Source organism: Akebia trifoliata, chromosome 1 (assembly GCF_017979445.1).
Source record: "Akebia trifoliata isolate Shusen 1 chromosome 1, ASM1797944v1, whole genome shotgun sequence".
Lineage (NCBI taxonomy): Eukaryota > Viridiplantae > Streptophyta > Magnoliopsida > Ranunculales > Lardizabalaceae > Akebia > Akebia trifoliata.
In genome coordinates, this window is record NC_141375.1 from 3,280,414 (window position 1) to 3,298,911 (window position 18,498).

The following is an 18,498-nucleotide window of genomic DNA, read 5'->3' on the forward strand; positions in this document are numbered from 1 at the left end:
ATGCCATTTTGTTGAAGAGTATAGGTTGCAGAAGTTTGATGAATTATTCCATGATTTTCAAAAAATTAATTTACAAAATTAGAGTCATATGCTTCACCCCTATCTGATCTAAGAATTTTAATTTTTTTTCAGAAAATTGATTTTCTATTTTATTTTTATAAATTAAAAATTTAACTAGTTCTTCATCTTTATTTCTTGGTAAATAAACATAACAAAATCTAGTGCTATCATTAATAAAAATAATGATATATTTTTTACCACTTCTAGTTTGAGTAAATTTAAAATCATACAAATCACTATGAATTAATTCAAGAGGTTCGTCAGCTTTTTAATAGAATGCATTTTTTTTTATATTTTGATTCTATGCAAATTTCACATTTATATTTTCTATTTATTTCAAATTTAGGTAAAAATTCTAAATTAATCATTTTTTGCAAAAATCCAAAATTTACATGACCTAATTTACCATGTTAAACAGTAAATAACTTATGAATATCAACAAAAGACATAATTTTATTATTCATTCAACAGATACATTCAATTTAAATAATCCATCACTCGAATATCCCTTTCTTACAAATATCCATTATTTGTCAAGACAAATTTATCTGACTTAAAACACTCATTTAAAGTCTTTTTTACTTAATAATGACTTAGACATTAGATTCTTTCGAATCTCTAGTACATGTAGAACATCATTCAAGGTAAGAATTTTTCCTAAAGTAAATCTCAACACAATCTTTCCATGTCCAGCAACTAAAGAAGTAGAAGAGTTTTTATTATACAATTGTTCTTTATTTTCTTTACTCAGTAATGACTCAGACACTAGATTCTTTCGAATCTGTAGTACATATATAACATCATTCAAAATGAGAACATTTTCTAAACTAAACTTCAACACAATCTTTTCATGTCCTATAACTAAGAAAGCAGAAAAGTTTCCCATGTATAGTTGTTCTCCATTCTCTACCTTATGATATGTAGAAAATACATTTCTATTAGAGCAGATGTGTTTAGTGGCCCTAGTGTCCACCCACCAATCTTTATTTTCATTTACAAAGTTTGCTTATGGAATAATTGCTGCAAGATTCTATGTTTTGGTCACATTTACTTGAATAGACTTGTTAATTTTAAAAGAATCATGTTCTTTGCGCTTTCGACAATCTTTTGCTCGAAGTTCGAGTTTCCTGCACATAAAGCATTTGCCTACCATTTTATTGAATTTTTTTCTTGGATCATAGTTATTCTATTTTTGATTTTTATGGGAATTGGATTTGGGTTTGGATGAATCTTCTTCCATAACATTTGCTTTGGATTCCATGGATGAGACCATAGTTTTTTTTTCTCATTATTTCTAGTATCTTCTTTGATTCCTAACCTCACAATCAAATCCTCCGTAGACATCTCTTTATGTTTATGCTTAAGGTAATTTTTGAAATCTTTTCAAGTCGGTGTAAGTTTTTGAATTATAGATGCAACTTGAAATGATTCCCTGATTGACATACCTTCGACATGAATTAAAATTTGGAGATCTTGGATTTGATTTCTGATTGTTTTGGAATCCATCACTTTAAAATCTAAGAATCTACCAACAACAAATTTCTTTGTTTCGGCATCTTTTATTTTGTATTTTTTGTCTAGGGATTCCCAAAATAGTTCTGCAATTTGAATTTGTGAGCATACTTTGTATAATACATTATCTAACCCATTAAAATATTTTTTTTTCTACATAAGAAGTTTGAATAATTCCAAGCTTTTGATGCTGCAACTGTAGTCTTATCTCCCATATTCTCATTAGGAATATGAAGATATTTTTTAAGAAGATGGGTTAGATTCAAGATAGTAAGATGGTACAACATTTTGCTATTGCCATCTTTTGAAGTCACTATCATCAAAATTTTCTGATTTCTCTTGATGATTCATTTTTCAAAGAAACTAATTTACACTTAAACAAAAAATTTGTCTTAAGATTGTTGGGTACAAATAAGTTTTATTTAGAAAATAAATTAAATACAAAATTAAATGAGAAGTTAAGTCAAATCTAAATTAAATATTATGAGAGAAAAAAAATATAAAATTAAAAAGATTTATCAGTTTGTAAAAACAAATTAAGATCAAGGTTTTATGTTCAACGCGATGTGCTTAAGACAGATTTTGCCCCTTACTCTAGTGCCAACATTTCGTAGGCGTCTGTCTCTAAGGATAAAATGATCTATAACAGAGCAGGTAGCATTCCAATCTTCGTTTATGACGAATCCGAAAAATATTTGGTACTCTCCTTTAATACATCTAAAAAATAAAAAATAATGAGAATAATTAAAGTGTAATCGAATGAATGTTTTTAGACTCAAGAATCTCATAATATTTGCATGAGAATAAATTAGAAGTAAAGTTCTTTAATCTTCTTGGATTAACTCAAATAAATAAACAATGAGGAGGTCCCATTATTTCATAAGAGGTGTGATAAGAGGTGTTAAAACTTGGGGTGCCAATAGGCAAAACTAAACCTATAAGGCAATGGTTAGAGTTAAAAGAAGTTATAATTTCTTAGGGAATTATCCTATGGTTAGTAATGTAACATATTACGTTACCCGCATCTAATAAAAAAAAGTAAAAAACTTAGATTTTCTAATTCATTTTTATTTATTTATTTTTTTACCAAAAATTCAACAGTTCCAAATAAACTTGGAGAAATGGTTCACATGAATATTAAGAACAAATCAACCAAAATGCAATGAAGTCAAGTTGACTTGGTCAAATTTTGAATCGACTCAATGAATTTTAAAATGATGGTAAATAAATAACTAAATATAAATGCCTTAATGGAAGCTCTGACTTTGGATAGAGTAGAATGATAAAATATAATTTATTGTACCACCCCGAGATTTAAGATAAGACATAGATATTGATTGCTCACTTAAGTAGGACTGAAACACACCATGTCTTGATCTCTTTATTTCCAAAGCTTACAAAATCGAGTACACTTACAACAATATAAAAGACAACAATCTATTCTTCTGTGATTCTTTATTTATTTATTTTTGTTTGGTTGTTTTTCTTGATTCAGAATCACATTATTCTAACAATCCACACACACATACTAATGGGATATGCTAATGTTCAAGTCTTCTTGGAACATTAGTATTCTCCACACCCATGTTTCTTTCATAAATATCTCTTAAAAATAATTTTTATTTTATCTTTTAATAAAAAAAAAGTATTTTATGATCATTATTCAATGGCATTTTTGTAAATGACTCTTTGAAATTTTCTTACAAGCATAAAATTGCCATTGATAATGAAAATAAAATCTAATTTTTTATTTTAAAGAAAAATAAAATCTTTTATATGGCAAGTTATGGAAGAAATATGATTGTGGAGGATGCTATCATCTCCTGAAGTCTTGGACATTTGCATTTCTACCCACAACATATCTTAGAGTTGGTGTAGTATGATCTGAGCTCCATGTTGTGGTTGAAGAGTCATAACAGTGTAAGGAGCATGAGTATATGACGGCGAAAGCTCGAAAGCAAAGTGCTGAAGAATCATAGCCAAAGCCATCTTAGTTTCTATCATGGCAAAGTTTTGGCCTACACAAATCCTTGGACCCCAACCAAATGGATAGAACACGAGTTGGTTCTTTGTCGCCTTTGAAACTCCTTCCGCAAATCTCTCTGGCTTGAATTCTTCTGCATCGTCACCCCAAAATTCTTGATCGTGATGGAGAAGAAGTATTGGTAGCAAAATGTCGACACCCGGTGGGACAGAGATCTCTCCCACTTTGATTCCCTTGGAAGTATGTCGATAATGCTCAACAACAGGTGGATATAACCTTAGGACTTCATATAGTATCATAGTTACCTGCACACGAAGTTTTCAAGCAAAACAAAATTAATATATAATGGTAAAGATGTTTCTGTTTTTTCGGATGATTAAAGATTCAAATTAGTACCTCATGAGGATTTTAAGGGGTTAAAGATGCCCGAGTGGACTTAAGGGGATTTTAAAACTATGGTTGAAACCAGTTAAACAATATGTTGAGTTTAGTCCCACATTGGACACTCAATTCCTTATCTCTCTACTTATAAGTTCCTGGGCCTTTCCACTCATATCTCCATGTGTTTTGGCCCAGTCTGGCCCACATGTGCGGGGCGTGTTGAGTTTAATCCTACATAGGACACTTATTGCCTTGTCTCACTCTTTATAAGTTCCTGGGCTTCTCCACTCATAGCCAATTGGTTTGAGTTGGACCCCCAAAGTTATCATAATGGGTCCTCTTGGAACGTACTCTAGATTTGATCTTTAGGATTTGAAACCAAAACAAAATTGAGTTGGGTGGTTTGGAGTAAGAAGTACTCACAATCTTGAGATGGTTTATAGCATTGAAATCGGGTACATTTTTGCCACAGATTTGATAGACCTCTTCTCTTACTTTCTCTTGCCAGCTTGGGTGCATGGCTAAGACGATCATCGCCCATGTCAGCAACGATGATGTTGTTTCTTGTCCGGCAAAGTAGAACAACTTGCATTCCTCTATCACCTCTTCAATTGTCATCCCATTGTTCTGGTCTTCAGATTGCAACAAAAGGCTTAATAAATCATCACCACTTGATTGTCCACTTCTCATTGCTTGTTCTTTCCTATGGATCAAGTCTCTTAAGATTGATTTGATCTCTTTGTCCAAATAATTTCTCCTCTGGTTCTTCTTTGTGGGAATAAATCTATATACAACATCGAATCATAATGCATAACTATTAGAATTTTATAAGGATGCAATCTTGTTTCAAGCATATTTGTTTCTTCTTTGTTTGTATAATGAAATCAAAATTTCTCAATTTCACAAATTAGCGACTAAGCTTTTAAGTTAATCAAGAAGGCAACAAAGATGGTGAGGATCAAGTTACGTTTATGCCATATATTATGTTGACAGAAGGGACTCTACACCAAGCCATTATTTTTGGGGTAACATTTTTTGTACCTAATTTCGTAATTGTCTGCGCTACGAAAAAATGGTATTATGGAAAAGAAAAGGAATTGATTATTGGGCCGGACTAGGCTAAAACAAGTGGAAATATGAACTGGGTGATGTGGAGGAGAGAGAGACCTGCTCTGATATCATGAAAAATTTGGGGTCCAACTCAAAACCAATTGGCAATAAGTGGAGAGGCCCACGAGCTTAAAATGAGAGAGACAAGGCAATGAGCGTCTGATGTGGGATCACACATTTGGTTTGTGGCGAAGATGGGTGCAAGAAAAACTTGTAAACTAAAAAAAGCTCAAAATTAACAAAGAAATTAAAATGCAATAATTAATAAAAAAGAAAAAAAAAATCAAGGAAAGGCAATGCACCTGAAGCCAGGTATGTATAAGCTTTTCATAGCTTCAACAACTAGTACAACTTGCTCCTTTTGAAGTTCGAAAAGCCTCTTTCCTTCTTCATATTTTCCTCCAAATGCTGTTCGAGCGATGACATTGCTAGTAAGATTTTGCGATTCAGTCCACATATCCAATTCACATGAACCTTTAGGGCTCACCGTCTTCTTCCATCCCTCAATCATCTCACTACAACTAGTCGAAAATGCAGGTATCATCCCCTGTAATCAAGAAAATTAGGATTAAAATATGATAATCGAAGATACCCATTGGTAGGAATTAACACCATAAGACCAACCAAATGTTTAGTTAGAGATGTCAACCCGAAAAATCAATCCAATTAAACTAAATTAGGTGACCATTAAGGGCTTGTTTACAAGTAATTTGGCTTATTTAGGTGACCATTAAGGGTTTATTCACATGGGTTTAGAATTCAGTGAGTATAGATGGATAGGAAGAAACAACCTTCAACTTCTCAATGTGGAAAGCAGGATTGATTATCCTTCTATGTTGGGCCCATTTCTCTCCTTCCAAGCTTGTGAGTCCCTTTGATAGACTCAGAATGAGTGGATTCACTGGTGGCTTTTGAAAAACACCAAACTTGTTAGACATGACTTCCTTAATCAGTTGTGGATCCCATATGATCAGCCTTGGAGTTGACCCAAGCCACATTAGAGAAATCTTCCCTGTTTATCAACCATAAATTAAATCAAGAATACAATAATAAAAATGAAATAATATGAATTAAAAGAAGATAAGATATCTCCTCATCAAGCCTTAGTTTTCTTGTTTGATTTCACTCATCTATAATCCTAAAATAAGTTACAATTACTTATATATATATATATATATATATATGGATTAGGATCTGTATACACATAAAGCTACTCAAAAAGCTACAACGTGTTTTGTCTTATATATATATATATATTCAAGAATTTGTTTTTGTACATAATATATAATGCCTTGTATATAAGCTTTGAAAATATTTCCCTAAAATATGTCTTAGAAAAGAAATTTCCTTTCAAGTTTGAGTATAAAGTATGTACCATAGCTTTGTACCATATTCATCACTAATGGGACGACCCGTGGTGCAATCTGGTGCGTTAGATTCATGGGTTTGGACCATGCTTCTGTCATCAATCTCACAAACTCTTTCATGTCCCCATACAAAAAATTGTAAGGAGTGCCTTTGATCCCTTGTTGCTTCAAATGCCTCTCTAGGCTTTTGGGTCTCCACCAAATAGTTTGACCTACTCTCACAGCACCACAAATAAGCAAAAACAAACAGGAGATGATCAAAGTGATTAATAAAGACTGACTCATTTTCCTCCAAAACTAGAAAGACTGAAGTTGTTGGGAATTTGATGAAACATAGACTAGAATGATTGGTACTTAAAAGGTTTTTGTTTTATTATATAATCTGTATGAAATATTTTACTTTAAAGTCAAAATTCTGTATTCTATTATATCTTGTATTTTCTTGGAGAAAAAGATACTTGGTGCCACCAAACTTTTCGATCTTGAATGTTGATTCTGTGTGGGCCACCCACCTATTTAATGGTCTATGATCATTGTGCTCTCTCATTAATTTTTTCTATAGATTGGGATGTATTGTTGCTTGAGGATCAAGTCATGGAAAAGATTAAGATTATAAGAAAGAAACTTTTGACTAATTAGTTCATTTTTTTATTCGAACACCACAAAAGGATAAACATTTAGAGTCAAAATCCTAAGTTTTCAAATGCCTTGCTCTCCAAGTGATAATATTTAAAAAAAGAGTGACATTTGGCAATCAAGAAACAAGGAAATTTTAGATTATCTTAGGGTGGATCATGATTGATAAGCTTGTTGTACATTTTGGATCCATCTGATTTGATGTCAATATCCTTTGTACTCTAGATGTCCAGCGTGCGAGGGTGTCCCCATTATTTCCCCATATGGAGCCACCGTCGTAGTATAGATCGTATGTTTTGCCAAGAAAGTGGGGCGTTTTCAAATGCCTTGCTCTCCAAGTGATAATATTTAAAAAAAGAGTGACATTTGGCAATCAAGAAACAAGGAAATTTTAGATTATCTTAGGGTGGATCATGATTGATAAGCTTGTTGTACATTTTGGATCCATCTGATTTGATGTCAATATCCTTTGTACTCTAGATGTCCAGCGTGTGAGGGTGTCCCCATTATTTCCCCATATGGAGCCATCGTCGTAATATAGATCGTATGTTTTGTCCAAGAAAGTGGGGCGTTTTCAAATGCCTTGCTCTCCAAGTGATAATATTTAAAAAAAGAGTGACATTTGACAATCAAGAAACAAGGAAATTTTAGATTATCTTAGGGTGGATCATGATTGATAAGCTTGTTGTACATTTTGGATCCATCTGATTTGATGTCAATATCCTCTGTACTCTAGATGTCCAGCGTGCGAGGGTGTCCCCATTATTTCCCCATATGGAGCCACCGTCGTAGTATAGATTGTATGTTTTGTATAAGAAAATGGGGCGTGTTCTTGGCAATGACATCATACTTGATCGTAGTCAGACATACAACCCGGCCCTCGCACATCTAGGCAATGTTATGGTTAACAAGCAATAGTTTTCTAGATCCTTTTGTCTTTTCCCAAACTCCACGATCTCGTCAATTATTCGAGTGACCCGTTCAAAATTGCAAGAGCATCTCACAGTCTTATCGTGATTGATTCTAGTCTAATAGACTAATGGAAATTGATCTAAAAAATTCCTTCATCTTCAACCTTTAGCCAAAAAAACTTGCTTCAATTCTTTCCTTTTTCAAAATTAGTCATCTTCAATCTATTTGGATAAAAATCAATTGGATGTTCTACATGAGCGTGTGTACATACATACAAATATACTGTTTTGTCCTACATGGGTTAGAAATTTTGGAATGGGCTGATTTTTGGTGAGGGTGATCTTTATGGGGAGGAGATCAACTTCATCAAAACTTCTAATCCTATTAAAAGTGATTTACAAAAATGGATGGCCCACAATTATTCTATTCTAAACATGGGGTTAGAAGTTTCAGAATGAGCTGATTTTTGGTGAGAATAATCTCCTCATCATAGAGACCATCGTCACAAAAAATCAGCCCATTCTCATGTATGACAAAACACGTATGGCAAAATGTAGGGTGCCAAACATTTCCATATATATATATATATATATATATATATATATATATATATATATATATAGGATAGTGTTCAACAAACAGTCTTAGGGGGACAATGTTGGGACATAAAATTTGTATTATGTGGCTTAAAATTTTCGGATGGGGGTGATTTCATCCTCTAAAAAATCAGTCCAATATGAAATTTCTAACCCCATCGAAGTGGTTTAGAATTGTGAATCATCGATTTTTACTGTTAATTTGTAAAATTGCCCCCATCCTCAATCTTTTGATTTTATCTACTTTAACAATTTAGTCTCAATAACAAGATATGATTTTTGGAGAAGTAGAAGACAATTAAATTTTGTGTAGAAAATTAAAGGATTTTCTACAAGGCCTTAAGGCAAGGTTGAAAATGATGGGATGTAAATAATTCACCAAAGAGATGGAAGTGCAAGGAGATGAAGGATTGAAGTCATTTTTCATTATTCTGTTAGAGAAGACCACGGTCAAGGGGCATATCTCAGTTTGAAAACATAGGGATATCTCAAATGCTCACCCAAACCTGGAGGGTATGTATGTCCTAATGAACCTATTAAAAAAAATGAGAAAGTAACTCATCAACTTTTAAGAGATCATCCCAACCAAAAATCAGTCCATTCTTGAAACCTCTAACCCTATCAAAAGTGATATACAAAAAATGAACGATCCACAATTCTTCAACTTGTAAGCTAGGATTATGAGTTGTTTTATGTGTCTATGAATCCTCCTGACCATATATATATTCATGATAAGTGGTATCTTTTCATGCAAGTGCTGGAGCCATCGCTTTCCTTGCTTTTGATCCCTTAGCCATCACTGTCAAAGAAAGGTGACAAGTCGGTATAATGGCCATCAAGAATTGATTTTGACAAGCATATGATGATGGTGTGAAATTTAAATGGATTTCTACTTTATCCAAGAAGTGATTCATAGAAGCAAAGCTATAAGCATTCAAATCAATAAACTTTAATTGATGTGGACAAATGTTTGAGAAAATAATTCCACAATGGAGTTGATGTCTAATTAATCTCCCCAATTCCTGTCCCAAATCAAGGAATCCAAGTAATCCTCATAATCATCATATCATATACAGAAGATGAATGTCAACTTCATGAAGCATATAAATATGTTGAAGACAAATTATAATATAAATTGGTAATGACTCGCGCAACTTGACAACAAGTCTCAAATCAGGATCGATGACATTGTTGATAATCAAGATCATACACTTGGTAATATCCCATTGTTGAGATTCTTGATGTTGTTAGAAAAAGAAGGAAATGTTTTTGAGCCTCAAATCATCTTAGAGATGCAAGATGTCAAGTTTACCATTCTGGAAAATTGACAATTATTCTATTGAGGTCTTAGAACTCATCATTCAACCTTTAGATGTCTTAAAAATTCACATTTGTAAACTATCATGTCTTCCCATGAAAAATTTCTCCTCCATTAACAATTTTATTTTTCCAAAGCTCAACAAATCAAATCATTAATTATAAAAATCAACTCATCACCTTTCTTAAATTATTTCATCATCTCAAGAGTCCAATGAACAATCAAGATCATAGACTTGCAAAGAGATCCTTACGTCCATTGTAAACTACAAAATGGTCCCTAGAAGTCATAAATGATTCGTACACATCCAAATTGGGTCTACTAATAATTGGGAATAATCGCCCGAACTTTGGTTTACATAAATCAAATTTGTAGTCTAAACATGTCCAATTGATCAAGGTGCTAGGTCTGCATACCAACAAGATGGGTTAGCAATGATGGAGCCAACACAACGTGAAAAAAAATCGACAGACCGATCAAATTGATGTCAAATATTTCATTGTCAAATTTTTTTTCGATGGGCTAAAACGAATCAAATTAATGAAGGATGGGAGAGCTTCGATGGTTAGAACTCAACTACTTTGATACATGAGCTTTTCTTGGTTAGGTTGATCTTGTTGGCATAAGTTGGCAGAGGAAGATATTGAAAGTGACTCGACAAAAGGATTTGAAAGAGAGGCAAGCTTTTGCTTGGCTTTAGCAGATTTTGCACGGCATAAATTAAATAACATGTGCTATTAGGTCCTTTCCTTTGAAGGGCAAATAAAATCCTAAGCTATCGAATCTAGGGAACATCAAGAATTTCAATGGTCCTAGACTGTGAAAATTTAGTTTCTAAAATTCGTGGGCCTTGGCTAGTCAAAATTTCCTGTTTTCAAGTAGTGCAATAACCAAATAATCTAATTAAGCTCTTCACACTAAGACCAATGGATGAGGTCTACTCCTAAAACCACTAAAATTGAAAATTCACTACCACCCTATTATGATAGTAAATATCTAAGTCTAGACCATTATTTAGGGGAGATTGGTGATCAATTTCTCTTACAAGACTTAAAGATATGGTTATGTTAGTTGACCATGAATTGAGTGAACATATATATATATGTGTGTGTGTGTGTGTGTGTTCAACAGTTAAATATAATCACTTTTATATAAAGGGAGGATATATAGAGATTGAAAGGTGTGATCTGGGGAGCAAACTGAGTTGCCCTTATCATGTCACCATAATATAATTTCGATTGTCATTTTATTTTGTGTATCCCAATGTAAAGATACAAAATTCTTTGTTGTTTGACCTCATTATGAGCATTAATTATTTCATCAATCTACTTGAAGGTGTGCTTAAATCCTCACTCTAAGACTAAATACTACCAGTGGTGAATATTTAATTAATTACTTCTAGATCAAACTTATATCTTCTTTAAAATCAAAAATTCTCCTCGACTAGTTACATTTTGTCAACGAGGGAGAAGCATTTATTTCTAAGAATTTGGCATATACCATAAGTGATACTTTTGCCACCAATAATATACGATCCTGACCACAATGCATTCTAGCTTCTATGGCAATCATTGCTAAGTTATCCTCAACTGTGAAGCCATCATCTCCCCCATTGAATTGGACAAAGGATACCAGACCAGACCTTGAAAGCCCATATGAGGTTATTGATTGAGACTACCATGGAATCCTACATTGGTACCATTGTTTGGACCCAAAGAGGCCGTGGTAATTAATAATTGAAGTACAGATGGAGCCTACATTGAACCTTGTTTTAATATATATAGTGGAAATCATCTAATCATGTTGCATTTGAGGGCTACATCTGTGTTCGAATTGATTTATCCATCTATCATTTCAGCCATGTAATCATGAGAAATTTACCAACACTAGAGAAAGATGAATAAATTATTAGGCCAATCAGGTTTTTATTCAAAAATTTATTAAATTGGTTTTGTAACTGTTTTGATAAATAATTTACAATAACTGATTACTTTTCTTTTATACTCATGTTATAAAGAATAATAAAAAAAAAAAAAATTGATCAAGGTTTTGTTCATAATTATTTGAAGGGTCAAGTTTTGGGGACTCATGAAAAAAAATAAAAAAACACACAACCAGGCCCGGAGCCAAGATTTTTGGTTAGTGGGGACTAAGTTCTGTTGACGATCAACTAGTATTCTTGATTTCCTTCTATACGGTTCTTTCGAATAATTACAAAATCCGAACTTTGTTACTATAGTTCTTGCGACTGAATAGCAGTTGGAAGTGAGGGCATCGAGACAAAGGGATGCATGTAACATAGGGATATCTCTAATATCAATCAAACTGTGAGAGGGCTAAATCACTGTTTTGTTTTGTTTTAATTTAAATGTTTAATGGCCCTGCAAGGGATGCATGTCTCAGTTTGAAAAACACGAGGTATCCCTAATTCGATCAAAATGTGGTTTTTTTTATTTATTTTAAAGATGAATAGAAGTTGAAGGTGTGGGTCCTTACATTAATTAAGGCTAAGGAATGCATATCATCAACTTGAAAAACACAGGGGTCTCTCTAATATTGATAGATACTTGGGGCGAATCAATGTTTTTTTTAAGAGTGATTTATTGAAGTAGACCTCACTATTGCATTTTGAGTAGAAAAACTCTCTTGGAGTTTGGGCAACTCTCTTGATAGATATTTTATAAAGTTTGTTACCCAACAAACTTTGGAGTGTGACTCACATTCTTTTAAAATATTAAACGCCTACACCCCTATTCTTTAAATCAAATAATTATTAAAGAGATTTATTGGGTAGACCTATTTGTTGCAATTTTATTATAAATCTTCCTTACTTTATCAAGTTTGTAACTCACTTTATGAATCATGCTAGTATGATTAACTTAATAAGATTTCAAATTTTACGAAAGGTCGTTGGGTTCACATGGATTATCAAATTTGCAATCTAACACCACAACCTTCTAGATTTGATGGAAACAGTCGAAATCAAAACAAACAATTTAAAAAAAAAAATTTAACCCAAACAACTTCAATTTTATGATGTGGATCCACAATCCAAGGTTTGCTAGGTAACAAACTTCATAAAGTAAGGTTCCCTTCAAGTTGTTAGAACTTCAAGGGAGTTTATGTAATAAAAATGCAACAGTTAAGTCTAGCGGGTAAATCTCTCTAATTATTGTATCTTCTCTCTTCTCAACGTAATTATCTCTCTCAAAATCATCGTTGGGGAGCATTCGATAGACAATCTTAAGGGACAACGTTGGGAGAAATTTTTTGTCTTATATGACTTAAAAGTCTTGTATTGGGCTCATTTTTTGTGAAGATGATTTCTATGGTGAGGAGATCATCCTCACAAAAAATGAACCCAATCTAAAACTTTTCAACCCATCAAAAGTGGTTTACAAAGTTGAAGAAATGTGAATTGTCGATTTTTATCGTTAATTTGTAAATCACTTTTGACGGGGTTAGAAGTTTCAGATTGGGTTGATATTTTTTGTTGAGGATAATCTCAGCATAGAGATCATCATCACCAAAAATCAGTCTAATCTAGAACTTATAAATCCTATCCCATAGGACAAATTTTGTCTCTCAATGTTGTCCCACTAAGATTGTTTGCCAAACCCTACCCATCATCATTGGCTCACAAGGCCACATTGGCAATCCAGCGCTAAAACCTTATAGATTTCATGAAAAACCTTAGATTTTAAAAAAAAAAATTATGTTTTTTTCATGGTTTTGGGAGATGATATATGTAGATGTTGAGAGGAGAGATATATATTTACTTTAAAAAATTAAGGTACTATAGGTAGTTAAAATTTTAAAATGATGTGGATCCCATTCCAAAATTTCTCAAGTAACAAAATTGACAAAGTAGGGTTCACTTGGTATTTTGTTAGAATTCCGAGAGAGTTTTTGTAATAAAAAATATATATATAAGTTCATTTGTTGTCAATTTGTAAAGCAAGGGATATTTCTAAATATCAATCAAATTTAAAGAGCTAATCACCATTTTTTTTCTTCCAAAAGGTTCAATGGGGATTATAGCCCCTATTCGTCCCTATGGGGCTCACTTCCTACACAAGACCTCGATCTTGTAAACACGAAAGCTAGTCCCTACTTGTTTGCATCGGGAATTCTTGCAAATACAAACATTTATCGCATTTTTACCATTACGTATGCTTGGTCAATTAAGGTTGTGTGGGTCCCGTCATAAAATACCATGAAATATCGCAAAAGACGACTCTAAAGTGCGGTAAAATTTTGCAGAGTTATACCCTCCACAAAGTTTTGAGGAAATCTCGTTGTCCCCACGACTCTCACTATTGAATGAACGAGCAACTCTCTCTCTCTCTCTCTCTCTCTCTCTCTCTCTACCAGCAGGAATGCAACACTAAATCGGCCAAATAAAGTTGACTCATTAAGTCTTGCCATTTTGTTAGCAAAACAAAGTTAGAGAATTGAATTGCAAGCATTTTATTTACTTGTGGAATTGTGTCTTAAAAATTAAAATACAATTCCATGTGACAAATTATGTACAAGAAAATAAACAGCTATTATGTTTCTTATTGAATAAAGCAAGAAAAGACTATGAATCACCCTCCAACATCTATTATTATTATTATTATTTTTTAATATGAAAAAAAGAAAATAACAACTACATATACCACAAAGATTTCAGAGAGTATCATTTTCAAGTTGAAAGTTCAAATATAATACGTGTTTCTTTCGATGAACATTACATAATACTTTGTAATATTTTGATTTGTTTTAAAATGATATGGAGCCATATGTCATTTTTTATATTATAAATTAAATAATATTTTCATTAAAGAAAACAAACTATAATTTTATTTTTGACGTTTGCAGGGGTAACCAAGCAAGTGTAAAAAATTTCATTAGACACAACCAAGTACTCCAATCACAAAAATAGGTAAAAGTCAGTAATCCTAAAATTCTGTAAACACAAAACTTTCATGTTTACGACATTTTATGGTGAAAACAAACAGGGTCCTAATGATTATAATTTATTCTCGGGATAAGTATATTTAGAATGTGAGTGATAAAAAAATCATCTTTAATTAGTACACATGTTATTGATATACGTATAAATTCGGACCATTGGGATTTTACGTTTAGAGAGTTGGGATCATGTGTTTTCTCACGAGTCATTCTTCATGAAATATCAAACCCAACTCTTATTGAAATACCTACAATATTGAAAAAAGCCAACCTTCTCAGAAAAAAAAAAAAAAAAAAAAATCAGAGAACTTTCCATCAATTTCCCAACTAGCTCTATGTATGTTATTTAATATCCTCATTTTCTATCGATCTTTACTCTTGTGACGTTGTAGGGAAAGATTTTGGGTTATTCATCACTTTTTGAGTTTTCATGAGATTGAATGTCTAACACCTTTATCAACAATTTTTTGAATGATACACTCTCTAGACACCTCTTCAACGATCTCCTCAATTTCTCCAAATTAAATATATGTTTTCTTATAAGGGGGTATAAAAGAAAAATACAAGCAAACAAACAAACAATAAAGAAAAGAAAACTGTTGAAAACTTAAATTTTGAAGGAAAAAAAAAAGAAGTTATTTACCAAAATGGATTTTAATCATTTTGGTAAAAATTTTGAAAACCTTGAATAATTTACCATTCTTTTTCTACCGTTTTGGCAAAGATGTTCTACAATACTGTTTTTGGAATTCAAAGATTTTATTGAATTCATTGAGAGGATTGATTTCAATGGGTGTGACAGAAGAAACAAAGCATAAGATGCTTCCTTACCATTCTTCTCATTTTAAAATGAAAGTGCTGTGATGTAAGAAAAGATAAATTAGGAGTAAAACTAGTATTTAATATGATAGGTTGAATCCACGTATTTTACAAAATTGAGTAAGTGTTTTATTGAAATTAGTTTATCAAATATGTTTTTAAAATACCTAACAGAAAAGGACATATACCCATTTTAGTATTTATTTTTTCAAAAGGGTACCCATTGTTCCAAATATTTTGCCAAAATTATTGGGCCAGAAAAAGTTTTTAAAATATTTATTACAAAGGGTATATAATCATTTTTGGTATTTATTTATTTTGACCAAAATAGAATACCCATTGTCATAGTGGATTCCCATTTTAGTAAAAATAAATAAATACCTAATTCAAGTCTCAAGAAGTGAAAGTCTTGAGTTCGAATTCCCCCTCGTCCTTAGGGGTCACTCTCAGGGATTTATCTTAGAAAATACCTGGTGCATCTGAGGAGAGGGGACTTCATGTGCCCCGCGGATTAGTCAGGTGCACTAAGAGGCTTACATACCTTAGTTCAAAATACAATCTTCTTACTCCATACATGAATAGTAATGACCACATGAACATTTTTAAGTTGCATTGTAAATTTTTTTATTTTTGAAATAACTATTGGAGGAGAGATGCACCTACTTGGTCGGGCAGGGCTGGGTCAGGCTTGGTTTAGGTTGGGCCCTTTAGGATTTATTTGGATCAGGCCATTTTTCCAGGACCAAGGACCAGGCCCAGTTTACTAAACGCCAATATGGGCGAGAACTGGACTCGATCCATGGGTGCATAGGTTTTCACCTGTTTTTTACACAGCTAGATAAATATCTTAAAAACTGATATGGACTAGTAGTTTCGAAATCAACAGTGCCCATTTTTGTACTTTTCTAGGGGGTCCATTCGAATTTTCTAAATTTAAGAAGTCTAGACTATAAAAAAGAAATGTAGAAGAAAATGGGAACTACAAATATTGCCATTTTGGTGTCGAAGGACATTATTTTGTACAAGTGTTATTGTTATTCATGGAAACTAATGAGTCAATTAAGTGGGTTTTTGGTGAATGTGCTATAGGTTGGAGATGCTGAAGGATCTATATCATGTTGCCACATTGAAAACCCAATGCCAAAATATGTATGATGCAGCCCATGGCTTGTTAGTAGGGCTGCAACTTGGGTGGGCAAAACTCGTTGGGTTGAACCCGACCTTGGGTCAAGTCTAGGCATAGCTAGCTTGGGTTCGCCCTTGGGTTCAAGCAGCCAAAAAAAAAAAAAATGCTCAACTCAAATCGGGTTGGTCACAAACGTAGGATTGGACAGCCCGATTTGTCCAAACTCGAACCCAAACTTGAACTTAATATGATTATAATTTAAAAATATTTCTTATCTTGGTTTCTGTCACACTCATAATTCGTATTTCAATATGTATACTTTTGTTTATCTATGTATCAAAACTAATATGTGATTATTTTCATTAGATAAATAATTGTTTTGTTATTAATGTTTAGTTTTAAGCGTAATTCTATATTGTCATACAATGATTACATAACAACTTTAAAATGTTATTCTTTTCTTGCAAATTGTGATTATTAATAAAAAATAATTATTTTAGTTAATCTTATTATTTTTCTTCTATCTTTAAATTTGCTCATAATTATATATATAAAATTTTGAAATACATTTTTAGGAAGAGTAATTATAAATTTTTAGATCTTTCACACGCCACTTATCTTTATATAAACCCTTACATTACAAATACTAAATTACCTAGTATTAATAAGGAATGAATTAACCCGACCAACCCAACTTGACTAGGGCTCAGGTTGAGCATTTCATGCCTGAGGTCGGATTAGGCAAGGGCACCGATTGGTGTTTGTCAACTTTGGGTTGGGCGCTAGTTGATCGCCAATTCGGCCCAACCCGCCCGAGTTGCAGCCCTACTTGCTAGAGTGCTTGTAAACTTTTCATGGTTTGCAAAGGTGTTGTACTAGGATCGTGGATCATCTCGAGGGTGTTAGATTGTGAACTTGATAACTGTAATATGTGTTCTTTAATAAATGTAAAATATATTATCGAAATAGAAAGGACAAGATTGAGAAGATCTTCCTCATATAAGTAGAAGCAAAAAAACATTTGATAATTTCCTTTTGCTCGTTTAGGACCTTATTTTATTGGTCTTAGCAATGTGTGTGTGTGTGTGTGTGTGTTTGTTTGTGTGTGTGTTAGATAGATGTGTTTATTAGATTAATATTTACTTGCTGGTTTACTCATATTGTCTTAGTCACAAGGATGCCTGATAATGAAACTCATGTAGTCGACTACCTAAAGTGTCATTGAGATGCTACTTAGTGTCAGACTGACAGAAGCGTACCTTTAGCAATGCAAAATTATAAGAACTACTTGATCAGTATGAAATATGATATCTTATTTGCAATGGCATGCAGCAATTGATTAATCATGGAATGCAGCAATTTGAAGATTGAAATTAATGGAGCCCAAGACATTGAAGAGCATTATATTGAAAATTCTCGTAATCACAGGAGTAGGCGGTTTTCCAGGAGCATTATGATGTCACTCACTGTGAGGTCATGCCTAGTGGTTGTGGTGGCATACTCTTTGTTACATGTATTAAGTTGGAACAAAAGGATATGCATGTGTAAGTTGTATGATGGCATGAATCACTTCATTTATAAGAAAGTTTATTGGTTCTGGACAAGTCGAGTTTTGTTGCCAAGTTTCTAAACCTTTGTTTTAGTTTGAACATGACAACAGTGATTTTTGTGTTGATGATGGGAGTCTCACTATCTGTTGGAGAGTGTACCCCAATAAAGTT

General features: G+C 32.8%; 1 protein-coding gene across 1 annotated transcript; it reads right to left on the bottom strand.

Annotated features, from left to right (window-relative positions):
- Positions 1-3,327: 3,327 nt before the first annotated feature.
- Positions 3,328-6,747, bottom strand: LOC147410403 (cytochrome P450 CYP72A616-like). The gene is made up of 5 exons (XM_086440849.1): positions 6,423-6,747; positions 5,839-6,059; positions 5,350-5,594; positions 4,361-4,721; positions 3,328-3,861 (listed from the first exon to the last, which is right to left on the bottom strand). Exons 1-5 carry the CDS (start codon positions 6,697-6,699, stop codon positions 3,436-3,438), a joined length of 1,530 nt encoding a protein of 509 aa, XP_086296975.1. The 5' UTR covers positions 6,700-6,747; the 3' UTR covers positions 3,328-3,435.
- Positions 6,748-18,498: the final 11,751 nt, after the last annotated feature.

Coding starts and splice junctions, on each gene's coding strand:
- LOC147410403 (XM_086440849.1), bottom strand. CDS start 6,699: ATGAGTCAGTCTTTATTAATCACTTTGATCATCTCCTGTTTGTTTTTG. Junction 5,595..5,838: donor TCCACATTGAGAAGTTGAAG/GTTGTTTCTTCC, acceptor TCTTGATTACAG/GGGATGATACCTGCATTTTC. Junction 4,722..5,349: donor TTATACATACCTGGCTTCAG/GTGCATTGCCTT, acceptor TGTTGTATATAG/ATTTATTCCCACAAAGAAGA.